Source organism: Cucumis sativus, chromosome 2 (genome assembly GCF_000004075.3).
Source record: "Cucumis sativus cultivar 9930 chromosome 2, Cucumber_9930_V3, whole genome shotgun sequence".
NCBI lineage: Eukaryota > Viridiplantae > Streptophyta > Magnoliopsida > Cucurbitales > Cucurbitaceae > Cucumis > Cucumis sativus.
Window position 1 is genome coordinate 6,677,281 of NC_026656.2, and position 21,680 is coordinate 6,698,960.

At 27.8% G+C, this 21,680-nt stretch overlaps 1 protein-coding gene across 2 annotated transcripts; it reads right to left on the reverse strand.

Annotated features, from left to right (window-relative positions):
- Positions 1-4,199: 4,199 nt before the first annotated feature.
- LOC101218107 (GDSL esterase/lipase At1g29670) lies at positions 4,200-10,901 on the reverse strand. 2 transcript variants are annotated; one of them, XM_004152816.3, is made up of 5 exons: positions 10,601-10,901; positions 8,134-8,258; positions 6,771-7,019; positions 6,420-6,666; positions 4,200-4,653 (listed from the first exon to the last, which is right to left on the reverse strand). In XM_004152816.3, the coding sequence occupies exons 1-5, from the start codon at positions 10,860-10,862 to the stop codon at positions 4,424-4,426; spliced, it is 1,113 nt and encodes a 370-aa protein (XP_004152864.2). In that variant the 5' UTR covers positions 10,863-10,901; the 3' UTR covers positions 4,200-4,423. The 2 variants fall into 2 exon arrangements, with proteins under 2 accessions (XP_004152864.2, XP_011649022.1); XM_011650720.2 differs by lacking the exon at positions 6,771-7,019.
- Between the last annotated feature and the right edge of the window lie 10,779 nt (positions 10,902-21,680).

Here is a 21,680-nt window from a genome sequence, read left to right on the forward strand (position 1 = left end):
TGAATAACTTTAAATTTTACGATCCACTTTTTTAAAAGGTTCCAAATTTGTTAAGAATCATATACTTTTTAAAGACGTGTTGATTGATGTAATAATTGAAAATAGGATAAAGGGGCAACAATTGCTTGGTGTCATTAGAGAATAGAGAAAGGTGGAAAATGTTGAATGCTTCTAAAATATTTGGTACCTATAAAATATGCAGTGGTTAACAAGAAAAGTGGACAGTTTGAGGTACATTATAAAGTTTTGTAACATTTGAAATACACATTAACTTATTATTTACGCATATGTTTTAATTTAAATATTCATCTTCTAAACAAATATAACAAAGTGAGAAAATATTTAGAACAATTTCGAAAACGGAAGAAGTCCACAGGCTCACGATGGAAAATTTCAAAAATGCGTCAATTAATTGACATCTAATGTATGTAATATATTTAGGAAACGATCGTTTAGTATTTGAAAAATGATCGCTTAGATTTGACTATTCTTTCCTAGACGATCGTTAAATCTAAACGATTTTTTTATAATAATTGTTTGGTGCACAATCGTTTACATTCGGTTAAATTTGAGTTGTCAAATCTTAACCATTTTTTTTTCTCAAGATTTTTTGAAAAACGATCAATTATATTTGGTACACGATCGTTTAGATTTGGGTGACTTTTTTAAGATTCTTTGCTACATGATGGTTTATATTTGACTTTTCACCATGTTTTATATTTGTCACATATCTAAACAACCAAATAACAGTTTGAAAAAAAAAATCTTTAAAAAATCTTTTATATTTGGTATACGATCTTGAACCAAATAAAAAGTTTGAAAAAAATTATAGAAGAAGAAGAGAAAAAGACGATGAAAATAGGAGAAAAAATCATATAAAGGTCGAGAAGAAAGACGATGAAAAAGAAGACAAACTTGAAATATTTTTAAAAAAATGATCTTTTAATTTAATGTATTTTTTTTCATTTTGTTACCTTATCGTTAGTTTGTTATATTTATAAAAACAAACTTTAAATATGGTGAGGTTATTATAATTTATGTTTAAGAATAGGGAATTGTTAATGAGAGAGAATTTGTGAGCTTAAATCCTTCTAATTGCTCATAAATTGAATTTAAAGTTTTTTAAAATGAAAATGTTAAATAATACAAATTCAACTATGATTTAATCTTAAATTAGATAAGACATTTATATTTATAAAGCTTTTTTCTAAAATGTAAAATTCAGACTGCCTCTTACGAGAAAAAGACGGTTAGAAAACAAAAAGTCTAATGAAAACGATCGAGAGGTATATGAGGTATATGGTTCGTATCTCTCATTCGCTATGTATTTTATCAAATGCTTGGAAAATCAATCTTTGTTTTTTCTAAAAAATAATAGTTACAACTTTTAGCATCTCAAATCCTTTTGGAATGGTTGAAGTTTAGTTAAAATTTGTTTAAATGAATGAAAGGTCAACTTGTTCATATATTCCACCTTTATATTTTCATTTATTCAACAACTATGGTGAAGTGATCAACATTATTTTACTACACGATCATATATTCTTAGCCGCACTGTGTTTATTATTATCGTTTTGTACAATTTATTCTTTTACAATACAATCATTTAAATTTGAAGCCATTTTTTCATTGTTTATAAAGAACTACACGATCATATGGATATAATCTAAACGATCGCTTACCTAGTACTCAACACGATCATTTAGCATGGTTAACATGATTGCTTAGATTTGAAGTCATTTTCCATCGTTTAAAAAGAACTACATGATTGTGATGATATAATTTAAATGATCGTTTACCATAGTTAACACAATCGTTTAGCGTGGTCAACAAGATTGTTTAGATTTGAAACATGATTTCAATCGTTAAGAAAATACTACACGATCATTGTTGATACTACCGATTCGATTGCGTATCATTTCCTACACGATCATGTATCATGATTGTTTAGAAGAAGAATTTTATGTGCTCATGTGTGACCGATTTATCGGATGTTGACTGAGGCATTTTTAGTATTTTTCATTGTGAGTATGTAGACTTTTTTCGTTTTCAAAATTGTTTTATAGAGTGTAAATATTTTGCCGATTTATTATATTTTTTAAAAGACTTCTATTTTTTATTTTATTTTATTACGGTGGGTTTGTCTGAAAAAGAAAAGGTGTATTAGTTAATTGATGAATGGGACATATTATTGTCTCAAAATTCTTTTATTTGAGTTTTTTAAAAGTTTAAATTAAATATAAATATATCATTACAATAACTCAGAAATTGAAAATGAAATTCATTGAATAAGATTCATATATTATATGAGTATATGAAGTATTTTTTCTATTTAATATTTTATAATTAGTGTTGCGACATATACTCTTTGGTGAAATATAAATTGTGAATGAATGTAACTTTCACTTCGTCAATGTTATGTGAGAAAAAGAAATCTAAAAGATGAATTTAATTTAAACACATTTGATGAGATTTAAAAAGAAATTGTAATTAAAATAAAAGTTTCATAATTTCTTTAATTCCAAAAACTAAAAAACCCTCTATGCACATTTAGTTTTGATCTTATCCATACGATCGTGTTGTTCTTTTTAAACGATAGAATTTTTTTTAATTAAGTCTAAATGATCGTATTAACCATGTTAAATGATCATGTTGATTAGGCAAGCGATCGTGTAGATCAACTATGAAAAAATGGTCGCAATGATCGTGTAGATCATATTCACACGATCGTGTAGTTCTTTTTAAACTATGAAAAAATGGCTTCAAATCGCAATGATTGTGTTGACTAGATAAACTATCGTTTACATCATAGTAAAATAATATTTAAACGATCTTAATATTTTGAAAGAAGAGTTGGAAGATAGAAATAGAAGATGAAGAAAGAAAGAAAAAAATAGAAAATGAACAAAAATAGAAGAAAGAAAATTTGGAAGAGGAGCTGAAGAAATTTGGAAGAAAAGATAAATAAATTACAAAAAAGAAGAAGTGACTAATTGTCTACAATATTAAAGACAAATCTAGAATTTATGAAAATATTTTACCGACTTCCTAGACTTTTTTTATTTTGTTACACGGGCCAAAAATATTTGGTGTTTTGTTATATTTATGAAAATTAACCTAAAATAAAGGTAGATTTCCATAAATATAACAAAACATCAAAATATTTACGGTCCGTGTAACACAATAAAAAACCATGAACCGGTAGAAAATTTTCATCTTCTTTCTTCTTCATTTCCATCTTCTTCCGTCTCTTCTTCTTCTGCAAATATTTATTTTATATCATGATCATTATTCTACAATTATTATTAATCTTTTCGTTATACTACTACTTCTACTATTATTATTATTTTTTAATCAATCATCAATCTTGTATTATTTTTTTTCAAAGTGTTATTTGATTGAAGATCGTTTACCAAATATAAAAGATCTTAACACACAATCTTGAATAAATATCTTTTAGATCTTGGTAGACGATTGTGTACCAAATCTAAACAATATTGGATACACGAACTTGTACGAAATATAAATTATCTTGGTACACGATCGTGAACCAAGATTGTCTAGATTTGGTACACGATCATTTAGATCTTGGTATTCGATCGTGTATCATTTCCTACACGATCACATATCATGATCATTTAGAAAAAAAATTACACGTGCGCGTGTGGCAGGTGTTGATACTAACTACATGATCGTGTACCATATCCTACATGATCGTGTATCATTGTCTATTTCTCATAAACTCTTACCTTGGTTTTTCATTTATTTTATGTAGATTAAACTTATTGTGTAAGTAAAAAGAACAAACTATGATGCACCAAAAACTACGATAATTTTGAATTTAATTATCTCAATTGTTATTTAATTATGTTGAACTTATGGGGTGTTATTTTGAGATAATTGAATGAATTTTTTTTAGTTTTGTAGAAATTGAAATTAATTAAATATTTGATTTGATGAATATTTAATTAATTAGAGAAATTTTGTGTTTATTGAGAATTAAATAAAAACACAAAATTATTGAAATTTAAACACATTAATTAGAAATCTTTTAGGTAAGAAATTCTACCAATTGACCTTTAAACTAAGTTGAGAAACCCCATGTATTTATGATTGTGCATTGTTAGTGGCTAAAATGTATAGTTAAGTTGTGTAGCAGCTAGCTGATGTTATATATCTTTTATCAGGCACCAACCATATAATTCATAATGATTTTTAGAGATCTTTATTAGATGTTGAACTTGAGATTACACCATAAGTGATATAATTAAGAGAGATAATATTAATGTAGATATGAAATTACAGTAAACAACCATCCCTATTGTCACAAGGATCTTAAGAAGGAAAAGAGCAACTTAAAGAGTTATGGAAGGAAAAGTGTGTAAATAAGAAAGAAGACATTTGAAATTGGAGAAGTACTTTTTTAATAAGGGAGTTTGAGTTGAACAAGTTGTTGAATATCACAAGGATAAGTGTCATTAGGAAATTGGGCAATAAAGGATCTATTAGCCAAACCCTCAAATCCAAACTCTGTTGGATGAACACCATCATAAAATAAGTAACCATCCCTGTTGTCACATACTCTTCCAAAAGGAACACATTGCACATTATCATATTGGACTTCACAACAGGGAGCATCTGAAATTATTTGACCTGCAATAAGTAAGTTCTCTAATTTTAGTACCTAAATTGCACGGTAATAAAATATGGATTGGGTTGAATTTGGTTGTCAGGTTGTATTATTATTATTTTTTTCATTTCCAACCTAACGATCGTTTAGCTTTCTAAATGATCTTTTACCCTCTTTGCTCACACGATCATTTAATTAACTTTCTACCTTCAAACAATCGTTTACTTCTTACACGATCGGCTAACTTTCCATACGATCATTTAAATATTCCAAACTATACTTTTATTAAATAAATAATAAAATATATAATATAAATAAGGAGAATTTACATAAATATAATATATTAATTCGAGTTGGGTTGGGTTAAATATAAATTTTCAACCTCAACTCGAGATTCAATCTCATCCAAAAAAATCAAAATTTTCAATTTAACCCAACCCATAATTTAAACTAACCCAACCTGTATTGGATAGTTCGGTTCTTACTTATTCTATATGGAATAATAAGTAGTAATTAATTTAAGGGTTGTTTTTGTAATTTTATTTGGTGTGTAAAATATAGAAAGCATGGTAACAATTCTTTCTTTTTAATTTCTCACTTTTGGAAACGTAAGTTGTTGTGTTTCCAAAATTATGTACATATATTTTAGAATCAACCATAATGAGTTTCTTTTTTTATTTTAATTTTTAGTTCTTTTCCAAATCATAAATATACATCGTCACAATTCTAAAAAATAACAAATTTAACAAAATATACTCACATATAATAAAATTTTAAGATTTTATCAATAATAGACATTGATATACTTCTATAAGTGGTATTGATATACAGTAATAGAAATTTATCCATTTTTATCATTGATAAAATTTAAAATTTTGCTATAGCATATAAATTTTTTAATTTATTTTGGTGTTAATTTTATGAAATATATAATAAATATAAAAAAATAAATAGAACATCATTTTCTTTATTTAGATTTTTAATTTAACATTGTAGAGAGCACAATGAAATATAATCAATAAACATGTTTCTTAATCAAAAGAAAAGTAAAGAAAGAAGTAAGAAATAATTATCAAATATAACTATCTTTATTTAAAAACAAAACCACACGTTTCATAACGTTTTTGTTTTTGTTTTCAGTTTTTATTTCTTACTCTTAAGAAATGAAAATTTATTTATAACTAATGATTTACTATTGTTTCTCAAAAAAATGAACCAAATTCGAGAATATGAGAAACTAGAAAAGTATTTCATGATGTTCTATTTCTATTTCTACCGTGAGTTAATATGTATTATCTTAATTTTTAATTTTGCAATAGCCAAATGTAATAAAATTTTAAAACTTTATCAATGGTAGATGTTGATAGACTTCTCTAACTTACAAATATTGATTGACTTCAATTCGCGTCTACAGTGCATTAATGAACATTGATAGAAGTGTATTAGTATTCATGATAGAATTTGAAATTTTGTTATATATATTTGGTAAATATTTTCAAAAATTTCGACGTTTACAATAAATTTTCTTATTTTAATTATAAATTAAAAATACAATATAATTTTTTTACATTCTACTCAACAAAACCACTAAAAAATAAATTTTATTACAATTTTTCTAAACTTAAACACATCTTTAATTTTTTTTTGTACTAAAACATTATAAATTAAGTTTGGCAACGTTCGTAGGATGCATTATATAACAAAATTCTATTATAAATAAATAGTGAAAAAAAAAACATAAATAGTTGTTAATTAGTTTTAAATTGTTAAAAAGGAAAATATATATTACCTTGATTAGGAGGTTGAACAGTGGAAATTTGTGCAACGTCAATCATGATAAACTTGGCATTTTTGTAACGAGAATTGAGCTTATCAATAAGGGACTTGAGGCCGATGTTGAATAGTTGAATGGCATCATTGATATCATTCACACATGGAGATCCATTGGTTTCAAAGGTGGCTCTTGCATATAGAGTACACCCTAACAGCCCCACTCCAAAAGTAGCAACCTTTCTAGCTCCTTTAGCAATCAAATCCTACAAATACATAACATTCTCACAAAACAATAATATCAATTCAACTCACTCTATTAACAAGGTGTGGATGATGGAATCAAATAGTATTAATTGTAAGGTCTAACCTCTAATTGTAAAGAGAGTTGATTGATTAAGCGTGTGGCATACTCTTGTGTGGAAAATCGTCGACTAGTTGAATAAAAAGATGGCACATAATAGTTATTCAGATAATCGTTGCTACCTATCTCAACCATGTATAAACATTGTTTTAGGTATGCCATCGTAGCACTGTTATTGTTTCTCATTGATCGACGGATTTGACGAATTATAATATTATGATTTCTCAATTGTTCGCCCATGCTTATTACTTGCCCCTACCATCAATAAACAAGATAATATTAAAGGTTATATTTTTCAATATTTTTGTATTTTGAAAACTCGTCTTTAAACTTATAACATCTCTGTTTTTAAGTAACTATTCCTCCTTTTTTTAGAAAAGTAAGCCTACAATATTTCTTTCCATCTTTTAGGTTTCTTTATTTTATTGTTTAGTGTCAACCAAATTGGATTAAAGAATTTAACTCTTTACAGCAGTCATGTATATGTTGCATATAAGTATTACGTTGTAAAATGCTTTAACTCTTTAGTATTAATGAATTATCTTTCTTAGATATACGTACGACCCTTTAGATGTAAGGTGATATATTGTACTATACTGAGTTGTCAACTTAATGTATATTTTTCTCTGTTTACTTGTAGGACTTTTTTGTTACAATTGTTGTTTGTTCTTTCATTTGACATATGTGATTGTGTAATTAGTCATTTGTACTGCTTTTTCAACAAGCATGTTACGAAATTAAGAGAAAACGAACACAATTAAAAGTATATATACACACACATAAAAATTCATGATGTATAAGTTAACATTACAAAGTATTATATTTGAACTTTCATCTTTCTCAAAATTTCTTTAAAACATATTCTTTACTATTAAATACAAAACATATTCTTTACTATTAAACACAAAACTAATTTTAAGTGATTAAAAACGTGTTTCAAAATAATTGTAATAACTTAACGATTTAGATTTAACAATTTAAAATTACTTTCAAATACGAAAATAAAACACCTAAATTGATTCAACTAAGACAACTTAGTTAAAGCTTTAATTTACATAATTATAAGATTTACACACAAAATTTGAGTTTGAAAGACTGCAAATTATCTTACTTACAGAAGTTAATACAATTATCATCATTTCAGAATTTTTTTTAATACAACTAAAAAATTTAATTTAAGCATATACATTATTAATGTATTTTTTTCATAAATTTAAAAAACCTAAAATAAATGAATTAGTGAAATTGACTGTAAAATTGGTAAAATTTTAATAAATAATTTCATAAACTTTAGTGTAAATGTTTGAAAATGAATGGAAATGATAAAATAGACATTTTGAAAGGAAAAGGGTAAAAGAGTTTTGAGTACCAGTGCTCGTCCCGTTTGAAAGCGAATTCCTGCTCCTCCTGATGCATAATTTACACCTTGAGCAATATTGAAACCTCTTGTATTCATAAATGGTGGGATATAATTGGAAAAGTTCAACTTTTCAGCTGCAAACGTAAATAAAGAAAAATAGTTTTAATGTATAATGTACTTTCAAATTTAGAGAACATGGATAAAGAATTAACTTATAGGTGAGGTTAATTTTAAAAAATTTAAAACAAAAAATCAAATAATTACCGTACTGAACGGTCTAAATAGTGATCATATGTGAGCCTTTTTTAACGGATTCCTTGCATAAATGACATTTAAATAAAAAAAATGATAGAATATATAGTCTATGAATAAAATAATTGCATATATAGCACAAAAAGGAATGAAAATCTAAAAAATCCACATGCAACCACGATTTTGGATATTTCTTCTTGAATTTCTCAAATTAAAAGCTATTACCGATAATTTCAAGTTAAGAAATGACTATTTCGCATAGTTCTTCCAAATTTTGTCACGTTGAAGTTTATTGCTCAAAGCTACCATCAACGAAGATTAAATACCTACTATTGGTTGTGATCATCAATCACTCTTAATAGTGATAAATTTTTATTTGTCATCGTTACAAGTGCTTCTTTTCGATTTTCTCAAACTAAAAGTTGTCGTTGATAAGCTATTAGTTATAGCTATTGATAGATGTTATAAGGTGTTATCTATGATATATACTATTAGTGATAACTTTTAATTTGAAAAATGTGCTATCACTTGCTACCATTATATTGATAGCGGCTATCAGAGATAGAATATCATTGATAGTGGCTATCATTGATAGTCGTCACTTAAAGGTTGACTTGGTATTTTAATTCTTTTTACCGGTTGACTAGTCAACATTTGCTATTTTTACAAATGTTTTATGATTTTTCTATATTTTTAGTTTATTTTCTAAATGATGTTATTTTCTATAATTTTCTAGAAATTGAAAAATAAATCATGGAAACTTTTGGTGAATAAAGTAGATATTTCAAAATTCAAGTCAAATAGTTATGAAAGATTTTTATGACTTTTGTTTCCATATAATTTATATTATATCTTCTGTGTAACTTGCCTATAAAGTTTAATTTTTTCCTTTATTCTCTATATGTCATTTATTAATGTAAAAGCTGAGCGAAAGTAAATTTAATATCAAATTATTTAACATTCATTCTCATTGGTTGACCCACATGTATGTTTTGAAATACGAAGCGAAGATCCAACAAAAATAAAAAATTTAATTTAATTGGTGATAAAATAAGACTCAACGCATCATTTCCTTAGATTGTTGTTCTAATACCATCTTAAATCATTAATTGATGACTCAAAATCATTCAATTGAGATGTGTGGATAGTGAAAGTAAATTTAATATCATATCATGTAACAAAAACAACTATATTATTTATGAAGCTACTCAACTTGTGCACATGGTACAAGAGTTTACTTTGGATACCGTGCACACCTAGTTTTGGATGACACTAGTGTAGCATGTGTACACCCGTTCAAAATTCTACTCAAGCAAGTAGATTCTATTAGGTGCATATGAAATCGTGCATCCTATCGAATTATTCGATCACAATTTTTTATGTCTCAAACTATTCTTACTTTATTTATAAAATATTTTAATTACTCTTTTTTTATATGACAGTAGAAGACATAAAATTAGAAGAAATCGAAGATGCATCTAAATAATAACTTTTAGAGTGGAAAGCTATGTTAAGTATGGATTTCATATATTATCATATTTCATTTAAGTATTTATTCATGTCCACGATTCAACTAACTAAACGGTGATCCATGCACACACTTGTTTTTGTTATATGAACGCTAGCTAGTTTCTATAAATAAAAGTGAATTAATTTCTATTTAAAAGCAGTAAAGGGATTAATTTTTGCTTAAAAGTTTCTAAGATATATTAGTTTCAACATGTAGAAACTAAAAATAAAATTATAAAAATTAAAAGAATGACTTACATAAAATAGTTGGCACAAGAACTAAACAAAAATATGTCAAAGATCTATTTACAACAAATGATGATAAACTACTATTTATATCTACCATAACACAAACAAGAGTCTTTCATGATCTATCATGAATAAACTGTGATATTTTGTTGTATTTGCGGATAATTTTAGTTTATTTTTAAAAAAATTGTAAATTTCACAAAATATTTACAAAATATAGCAAAAATTCAGATTCTATGAATAATAGACATTGATAGACACTGATATGCTTCTATCAGTGACATTGATAGACAGAAGTTTATCAGTTTCTATCAGTGATATAAAATCCAAAAATTTTACTATAGTTTATAAATATTTTAGTATATCTTACTATATTTTTTTATCGTTTTAAATAATATTTCATAAAATTAAACAAAAATAAAGATATATCATTTAAGAAAAATGAGAGTAGGGAAGAACAACAAACCAATGAAATCAACAAGGTTTCGACCATTAGAAAATCTTCCGGTGGTACCTCCGGGAAAGTCGATACCATAAGGTCTATAATTTGCTTTAGCTCTAGTTGCAAGATTATTGTTGTTCCCATTATCTGACAAAGAGTCACCAAATGTGAAGTAACAAGGTACTTGAGCACAAGGTACTTGAGGCTCTCCAGAAACCATACTCTTACCTTCCAAGCTTAACACTAGAACATAAACCACAATTAAATACCAAATATGAGACTTCATGTTTACGTGATGCAGTTTATGTGTTTTGTGTGCATTCACCTCTTTACATTCATTCTATGGACATACTACACACATATATATATGTATGTATGTAGGAGTGATGGAAGACACTTTCTCTTCCCATTTTGTCCTCTTTTTTTTTTTTTTAATTCATTATTTTGTTAGTTAATTTAAAAATAAATTAAAATATTTATAAGCTATCAGTATGAAACTATAAAATTTGCTATTTACATATGACTATGATTCTATTAATGACTTTTTTATTTTTATTTATTATATCTATTATTTAGTTAGTTAATTTAAAGGGTATTTTTAAAAGGGTATTTTTAAAAGGGTATTTTAAAAAATAGTACAATAAAATAAAATATTTATAAATTATAGCATATCAATGACTATGAGTGATAGAATTCGTTATAAGTGGTAAATATTTTGTAAAATTTACTATTTTAAAAAAAATTCTAAATTAAAATATTTATAAACTTTGTCAAAATTTTGAATTTTATTAATAATAGTCTTTTATCAATGACCATCAACCATAAAATTTGTTATAAATTACAAATATTTTGTAAAATTGACTATCCTTAACAAAATTTCTAATTTAAACTAAAGAAATGTGTATGATGTAAGATGAATATCCCATTGACTTGAATAAAATGCAATATATCCCAAACTTCAATACAAAAATTGGAACTTGTTAATTACCATTTCGTCCTTTTTAGCTTTTTCTTTTATAGTTAATTCAAACAAGTGATGTAATATGAATGAACCTCTTTGACTATGACAAATACTATTTATTACCCTAACTTTAATGGCAATATTAAGTAATTGGAATTCTTTTTGGAAACCTTCTAGTGATTTTTTTTTTTAATAAATATTACTAAACCACACGCCAACGTTAAAGTGATTTGATATGGGCAACAATAAATAGAGTATTAATTAACCGATTTTCAACGTTGTGTGGAATGCATGGGTGTTTTGAAAGTAATATTAGTTGATTAATCTCATCTATTATACTAAACACAAAAAAAAAAAAAAAAGATAGCTATTTGAAAATCACAAAAAAAAAACAACTCAAATATTGATTTCTTAAGTTTAAAATTTGGTTATTTGAGGGCTCGTAAAGAAATAAATTTATAATGTAATGTAAAATTTCACCATCGATTACTCATTCATTTCATCATTTCTCAGATTTCCAATAGTTGAGGTGGTTACATTTCAGCCTTCCAATCAACCTTTAATTGTGATACGTGATTGTGTAGGTCATGATACACAATCGTGTAGGTTATTTTAAACGATTGAGAAAAAGCCTTAAATTTAAATGATTTGATAATAAACTCTAAACGATGGTGAGAAAGCTTTAGCATAAACGGTGGTTTAAAATATATTGAACGATTGTAAGATATTTATGCACGATCGTTTATCTAAGGATAAATGATTGTTTTGAGAAGCCCAATAGAAGCCAAACCCAATCGCTCATAACTTGCCCTACAAGAGATAACGGTGAGAATGACAAAAAAAAAAAAAAAAGGATAACAAACTGAAAAATATTAAAAAATGTTAAGATTTATAGCAAAATTGAGGTTGTAGACTTCTTTTTTACTTTTTTTTAATCGATTATACCCCTTTATATATGAAAATTCTTTTCCGTCAGATACAAAGAATTTGTATAGGTAAAAAATGATACAAGATATCACAGATTCACATTCACAGATATAGTGTATTTGCAAAAACCATCAATTTTGAAAAATATTAAATAATTTTTTATTTTTCGGACTATATAAAATTACACCAACATCCCCTAGATTTATGTCGGAAATTTATACAGCATTTTTGGAATTTTAGGTTTCAAATATTCTATATTTCATAATATAGATATAGTAATGACTATTTGAATTCAAATTTTTTGTCACCTCTAAAATAATGGTTAATATAATTTCATCACATTTTGTTTTATAAAGTTCCTTTTAATATTTTATTATATAATACATAATACATATTTTTCATATTTCTAATAACAATTTGAACATAGATTTTTATAACATCCAATAAAATTGTCAATTTGAATTCTTTTAAACAATCATATTCCTAAAATAATGACAAACATAAATTTACTGTTTTTAAATTATTTATATTCCAAAATATTTATAAATTTTGAATTTAAATACCTCCAAAATACGTATGGTTAGTAATAAATTGAATTTAAAATTTTATCTTCACTTAAAATTGTTGTAATTGGTTGATTTTTATTTTTTAAAAATTGGTTTATTGTGCCATTGTATTGAATAATTATTTTGAGACATGTTTTTAAATTACGTTAACATCTACATTTATTTTTATCTAGTGAGAGTCTCAAATATACCATAATTGTGATCCACAATTCTTAAAATCTCATAGTCATCTATTATACAAACATATTTCAATCAACAGATTTGGGACATACAAAAAAAGATAAAAAAAATTGGTCATCAAGATGTAGTATCATTTCACTAAATATATGATAATTCACATATTCTAAATACAATATATTTCAATAGGTCAAAAAAAAATGAGACAGAATATTGAAAATAGCACAAATTCACTATATTTTGTAAATAACATTTAAATTTGGGTAAATTTGAACTAAATATGTTATTTTGTTGTTGGACAAAATTGCACCAATATACAAATTTTTTGGTTTTTTTATATTTTAAACAATTTATTAAATAATGCATAATATAGTTTTAATAACAATATGAATTTAAATTTTAGATAATCTCCTAAAATAATGACAAATATAAATACAAGATTTTCACATTTTCTACGATTCAAACAATTTATTAAATAATATTAATAAAAATTTAAATTTAAATATTAGATCCTCCTCTAAAATAATGTCAAATATGAATACAAAAATTTCACTTTTTTATATTTCCAGCCGATTTAACCTGTATAGAGGAAAATTCTTATCCGATAGATATAGTGTATTTGTGTAGGTTAAAATGATGGAATATAACCTAGAATCACAAATAGAGTGTATTTGCAAATAATTAAGTTGTATAAAAATATTAAATAAATATTTATTTTCGAGATGGATCTCATTGAATCAACATCCCTAGATTTATGCTTGCAATTTATACCAGATTTTCGTGTTTATAGGTTTCAAATCAAGTAATTAAAAATTTATTTAGTTGTGGTTGTTAAAATTAAAATTGTATCTTACCCCTATAATTATGATGCACTTAATAGGATTATTCTAAGAAAATTTTGATCTCCCCTATAGTCGTGCTACTTGATTGATTTTCCTAAAACGATGCCAAACATAGTTTCAAAGTTAGAGTATTGTCTTGTTAATATCTCTTATCAATTTTCCATAATTGTTTTTTTAAAAATAGATTTTAAATTTTGATTTGAAACTGTCAAAATATTAAAATTGGGTATTGTTAATAATAATTTGAATTAAAAATTTTATCATCCCTAAAATCGTGCTAAGATTATCCACATGTTATTAAAAATTTTATCATCCCTTAAAATCATGTTATTTGCTTCATATCTCCAAAATAACGACAAACATAAAATTAACATTTTTAAATTATTTATATTCCAAAATTTATTAAAAAAAAATTGAATATTTTATTTTTGGAAGGAATTAATTGAGAAAAAAATTTGTTTTATTTAGATCGGAAAAGAAAAAATAAAGATATTTAAGGGAAAAGAATAATATAATAATATTTATTATTATTATTAATATTAATATTATTACTATTCATCATCTTCTTTAGTCGGACCAAATCCTGAAGCGGGTCGGAGTGAATTTCGTCTTGCACCCCATGTTCCCAGCTATCCACTCGATCTTACACCTGAAATGAGAGGCTTATTGGCCAACGCTAATGAGTTGCCCTCACCTATGCAGATCTAAGAATAATCTCGTGTGAACAGGAGTTCGTAGTTAGTTTAGGATTAAGATTAAGTTATGTAAGTCATTAATAATCGAGATAGTTAGTTTTAAACCGTAAATGACGTTATAACGTAAAAGTGACTATTTCATGGTTGAGCCTTATGTAAACACTTTACATATGATACCTACACTTTCATGTCTCTACATGAACGATTTAGGATCACCTTGTTTGTATAAACTACAAACGGACCGAATCCATAGTTTCTCTGAATAAGTCGCTCAACATTTATTCATATACTATAGACTTTTAGGCTATATACTTGAACTTGATCTACGCATTTATGTTTCTATGTAAAGTTCAAGTTTACTTAAGAATAGCCCCTGAACTTAGTTTATTGGATTTAAGGTTATATGATTCAATTTCTAAATAACGACTTTTATTGAATAGAATATGATTACACACTAACAAGTTTTAGGACAAATTCCAATAATGTGTAATTAAGGTTTAGATTATTTTAATTTGGGTTATAGTACTATGTGTATGTGATTTATACTTTTATAATAAATATTTTTTTTTTCTGTTCCTAATCCTTTAACAAAATTCAAAATCTTTTATCATAAATCCAAATATTTGATAGTTCAAGTGTGTATTAAATGAATATCAAGTGTATTAAACGTGTACCAAGTGTATAGAAAGTGTATATCATCTGTATCAAATATGTATCAAGTGTACATCAAATGAATGTGTATCAAGTGTATATCAAATGTATCAAGTAGGAAGGATATGAAGCTTGGATCACAAGTGTATCATCAAGTGTATCAAAGTGAATATTAAAAGCGAATCAAATGTAGTAGTGCATCGAGTGTGTATCAAGATGTTAAGATGTATGAGATGTATCACGTGGGGTGTTTTTTTTATTTTTTATTTTTTTGTCATTTTTACAAAGTTAAATAAGTGTGTGGTATGGATCTAATTTTTTTAAACATGCAAGAAGTCTTAATAATAATTTATTCAATTGCATGCGTTTTCTTAAATTAGTTCTATGTAAGAGTTTGTTAAGTTTCCCGTATACTTGCGGGTGATTCTATTAATACCAAAGTCGTATAAAATGCAGTTAATAAATACTATGAACTAATAATTTTAATTTTTTTTTATTTAAAAACATATTCACCTACCACTTTTTTTCTTAAACATGGGATCAATCAAGCTAGCCATTAGAGTTTGTTATAAGAGATAATAGATACAATTGGAAAACCATTAGTTGGTTTGTTGAAGTTGGTCATTGTTAGAGTTGACAACTTGCAATGTGGCATGCGAGGTGACTTGAGCAGCTTTGACACCTCAAGTGAAATGCTAGATCGCTCACTTATATTCTTTGAACTTAACTTAGACTTTGCCATGCAGCAGAAAACAAATTAATAAACTTCAAATATATATGTAAGCTAACCATTTCTTATTCTTGTACCAAGCGTTATACAATTACATTTTTCTTACTTCCTTAATAGGAGGGTAAATCTTAAATTTGATTACCTTATTTAACTCCTACAAAATTGGGATGCAACCCTTTTCGTATAAGATTTCTATAAACAAAATAAATTCTAAATTGCAAGAAATACAATGTACAAGAGTTTAGATTGCTTGCTCAACTTCCATAAGAGACAACTCATCTTAACCTTCTTTACCTGGCTGAAACGCTTGGTTAAGTCACCTGGGAAGAAAAAACTTAAAACATAAGTCAAAGACTTAGTGAGTGATAGCTTTGAAAACCTTTTTGAACAAAAAATCATGAAATCATTGTTACAAACATGGTTTCAACGTCTTAGTCATAGAACATTAAACACATATTAGTCTTTCATCTTTCTTTCGCCAAGAACACGAACCATATTTCCACGTATAGACTACTGCGATGTCGTTTTTATCAATAACATCCATTGGAGAATATCCTGGTTTATTTCCCATTGCTTAGGCCGGTTAGCTCTACATGCTCCTTTTACGCATTGACAAACTTCACTCTACCATGCAATCCTTTTCTACATGGTTGCCTTTACTTCTTATGTGCACATAATAGTTAGCTTCATTAATATGAATAAGACTAATGGTTACAAACATAATTAACATATAAGCATTCGTCGCATAAAACTTCACTTCACATAAAAGTTTTCTTTACGGTAATCATTCCTTTCATAAACATTAAACGTATAGAAACAACTTTACAATTGAACAATAAGTTATGAAAGAAGGTTTTGAAACATTAAACATTTCGAAACATTCGTTACACTAATTTTCCCTTCAGAATGCCTGGCTTAAGGTCTTTTCTTCTCACCTAATACTTCTTCTTCTTAAAAGAATAACACTAATGGTCTTTGGATAATTCTTATTTTTTTTGTCCCTTCCATTCTATTTATACTAATATCTAAAATAGATTAGGCATCCTTCAACCCCTAATAACATGACAGCTCCTACTTGAGACTTTATACGTGTAAGTTTAATGTTTATCTTAACCATGCTTAAACTTAACCTTACACCTAAACAACTATTGATGACTAGACATTTCTTCACCTAGCTTCATCTTGTGTTTAACTTTAGAATGCTCAACTCTTGTGTTGAACACGTACTTCTTCAACGCGTCGCCTCACTTCACTGCCAGTTTCAAAAAACATGCTTCCTCTTAAAACACCTTTTCTTTACATTTAGTCAAAATGACACTTCTATTCAAACAAGGGTCCTACACTAAAATTACTCCAAATATGGTCATTGGAGTTGATTGCCACCAAAGTTAGTCATCAAAATCGATTGATGTTGGAGGTGGTTATTGAAGTTCATCGTCGGGTGTGATTGGGAGTCAGTTGCTAAAGTGAGTAGTGGAGATCATTGTGGGAGGTGGTGGTCGGAGATATTTGCCTATATCGATTGCCAGAGGTTGCCAATAGAGAGTGAATGGTTGCCGGTGGTTGCTATAGGTGGAAGTGAAACAGAGAATAAGTGAGGATACTTTGAAAATTTTATACTTTATACAAATTAGCGAGAGATTAACCATTAAATATCCAAAAAAAACTCTTTTACAAAAAGTTGAGTTCAACATGTTACTCAACCAAATTACTTAATTAAATTATTGTAAGTGTCAATTGTCAACCACTCTTACTTTTTCTAAATAAATATTTTAAAAATTAAACCAAACACATTAATCACACAAAGCCATCGTCATTAATTAAAAATTAGAACAAATTTAGAAAAGCTATAAAAAAATGATTTGATTTAATTTAATTAATTAACATCCTCACTGTTAATCAACTAACAAACCTTTTTTGGCACACATGTTAATGGAGTAACATTATTTACTCTACAAAATCTAAATATGCACTCTCAAAGAGTTAAATTGTATTTAAGAGTATCATTCTTCAACACCTTGCAAGTGTTGACCTTTACGTTAGATTTTTAAATTTAATATGATTCATTAATGTGGTCCATCTACATTACTACATTAGTTAATGAAATAATGTTTTAGGGGTTGGAAAATTATAATTAGTACAAAACCAATTGGATAGAAGATTGTAAATGTAAAACCCAAAGATAGGATTAATTTAATTATTTATGGGTTTCTTTTAAGTTTAAAGATTGATTTCGATTTTATCAAGTTTTATAAATTTGGATTTTACCTAACTATTTCTCGATGTTCTCTGAAATTTAATTTGAGTAAAAATGATTTAGCCGTATTATTTAATTTAAAGATAACTAAATTTGTGGACGAAGTTTTTTTTTTTATTTTTTATTTATTTATATTTCGTTAAAAAACTCAATCTTATCTTTGAATTAAGTTAAGAAATTGTATTGGATTGAAATGTTGAATCTATGATTCTATTCTAGTTAGATTTTTAAATTCTCTATGAATATATATGTATGGAGTTTTTTTAGGAAGAGAGCAAAGTGCAAAAATATTTACACCGTATAGAAAATTTTTGGAAAAGAAACAAGCCCATAAGCTCACAACGTGAAATAACAAAAATACCTCATGATTAATCGGTCACACACGGATGAAAAAACGATTTTGTATCAGTCTAAATGATCTTGTACCAAGTCCAAACGATCTTGGTACCCTTGTACCTAGTCTAAACGATCTTGTACCAAATCTAAACGATCTTGTACCTAGTCTAAATGATCTTGTATCAAAGTTAAACGATCTATTAGTGATGGTCGTCTATCTTTGTCTATCTGGAATAGACAACTAATCGTTTGGATATTGGTACACGATCGTTTAGATCTTGTACCAAGAAAAAAAAAAGATGAGAGATGAAGTACGAGTAAATTCTGGAAGAGGGATTGAATAAATTGAAAACAAGAAGTGGAAATATGAAGAATGAAGATTTAAATCAAGCAAACTTAAGAAGGTTTTCTAATATTCCTTATAACAATACGCAAATAACATTCATGCAACCAATTACTATTTAAGGCAAGTTACCTTTTGTCACAATGTGCCCTAAAGTCATTTTCTGCGTCTAAGTGGGGGACATGCCACCTAGGCCCTCAATGCAACCACACTGCGTGATAAACGCTGAACACTTAGTAAGCAGAATAACTTTTCTACCAATCCTTAAATGCAAAGCTTTCTTAATACAAAAATAGCAAAGTACTTAAACTTTTCATTAGCTTAGCCTTATCGCTTAGTTCACTTCTACTTCTCAATCACTACGCGACAAACACAAGGTAATATAGTGGAATAAGTACAAACTTTTCTTTATTAATTTAATACTTTTACAATTAGTACAACGAAACTTAGACTTTTCCTTACAACAAGACTTAGGAAATATCTTTAGATCTTCCTTCTCCTAGAATAACTTTTCCAACTTGGCGTCTGGTTTGCTTGCCTCATCATGTAGTAATGCACCTTAATCCTTCTCTGCCACCAAGGTGCAGCTCCTCGCGGTGAGGTCTTTTAGGAATTTGAGATCTCTTTCTTCAACCCATTCTCCTCAAGTAATCAACATCCAACCCAAGAACATCCTTCAGAGTCTTCTTTCTTGTTTTTCTCCACTAATGATGCTCCTTGTAGAGGGAACCTAGAGGTGTAAAGGTGGCACTTCCTCCTTCGCCTAGGTTGCTCAACTACCTCTCTTAGTGAACCGCGTTTAGGGCTACCCTTTCCTTGACTCAGCTCATTGGCTCTCTGGCTCACTGGATTAGGGCTCACCAACCTAAATATTGCACTTGCTTGCCTTCTAAGTCAAATCATCAGCGCTATATGGTAATTTGCTTGCCAATTGGCTTCTTAGGCATAATATAAATTTTCATGGCTAACGCACTATGTAAGACTACATAAATACTTTGTCTTCCCTCCTTAGCTAAGCTACAACGCCTAATATCCATTCTTTGCTTGGCTTCAGTGCCTGACAACCTCGAAAGGGAAAAACTTAAAACATAAGTCAAACTGACTTAATGAGTAAGTTTTCTTTGGGTTAAAGCTTCATGGATACTCCTTTTGCGGAAAATATTCTATCATATGAAATTTCTTCGTTCAACACCTTTTTCGTAAGGACTTTATCTCTCCTCCTCCCATAATCTCTTTCTTTTCCATTTCCATATTTTTCCCACCTCGATCTCCATCATGGTATAATTCAAATCTAAGATTTTTTTTATATATTTTAAAAAATGGAAAGGGGATGAGAGGGTGAGGGAGAAAGTAACAGAAGCGCGAGAGAGGTTGAGATTGATAAGAGGGCAAAATTTAGAGGCCCAGACCTTCCTACCAAGAAGAGCGTTAAGCTTTCTTCTCATGGAATAATGACCTAGTTGGGATGGAATTGAATTTTAAATATATGTTTTTTTTGTTTATATATGTCTTTGTTGTTTCAAAGTAGAAGGGGAAGGCAGAGGAATTTTTTTTTTTAAAGAAGAAGCGTGTCGAGATGGTTCGATTTGAGAAGTTAGGTGGGAAGAATTATCCATGCATGAAAGACTTATTTGTTGACACAAAAAAGCATCAATAAAGACCCAAAAGAGTGTCTGTGGATGATATGACAATGAAAGAAAAATCATCGACATGAGCACCGACATATGATATGCCAATAAAAGACAAATCATTGGTAGTGTGGCTGGAGAAAAATTTTCAGGAGTTCATCTCTAGATGACTCAAGTAGAGTGTCCACAAATATAGAATTGTTGAAGCTATAAATACGCCTTTGACAATTTGTATCTCTTGACGACTGTATTTACATGGTCAAGAGGTACCATGTCTTTTGACACTTTTCTTTGGTCATCGGTAGATATCGACGAAATTAACCAAATAATTTTTCATTGAATCACTCAACAAAATCGTTTGCAGATGAGGTATTTGTCGAGACATCTCGTGATGGTTCTGCTCATCGAAAGTTTTTTAGCTTATAAATATTTTTAATTGTCTTTGTTCATATGAGGTTTTGGGAGAAACGTGTTTTGTGGAGTTGAGGTTGAGTTAGTGAGCATTTAATGTGAATATGGTTCAATCTCTAAAACTTGCTCCTTTAATGCTCTCTTGATTGAATGTGTGATTGATATAGTTTAGCTTTAGGAGCTAGACATTCCTATGGTTGCCAGGAGAATTCTCTTTACGCTCTATGAGGTCTAAACTTTCGGAACCTCTCAAATGAAGAGAACTCATCTATTTTAGGAAGTTTTTGGGTGGGCTTTGTGAGCTTGGGCCTGGTTGGTTCATGGACCTAGCCCTTAGGCCCAACTATATTGGATTTAGGCCTTATTTAGAATTTTGGCTAAATTAAGTCCAATTTTGTGCTCAATTGAACTTTAGCCCAAATTTTGATAATTAATTAGACGAAACTTACTGAATTTAATCCGAAGGTCACTACAAAAACACATGACATCATCAAAATTCACCAATTTATTTCTGCAATATCAGTTCGAGACATATGTAAATTTATAATTAATTCCAATTTTAATTATTTACAATTTCGTC

Excerpts from the sequence above, each read along its gene's own strand:
- LOC101218107 (XM_004152816.3), bottom strand. The coding sequence starts at position 10,862 with ATGAAGTCTCATATTTGGTATTTAATTGTGGTTTATGTTCTAGTGTTA. Across the intron at positions 8,259-10,600 it reads AAACCTTGTTGATTTCATTG|CTGAAAAGTTGAACTTTTCC; the intron begins GTTTGTTGTTCT and ends TTACGTTTGCAG. Across the intron at positions 7,020-8,133 it reads TTCAAACGGGACGAGCACTG|GGGCAAGTAATAAGCATGGG; the intron begins GTACTCAAAACT and ends TATTGATGGTAG.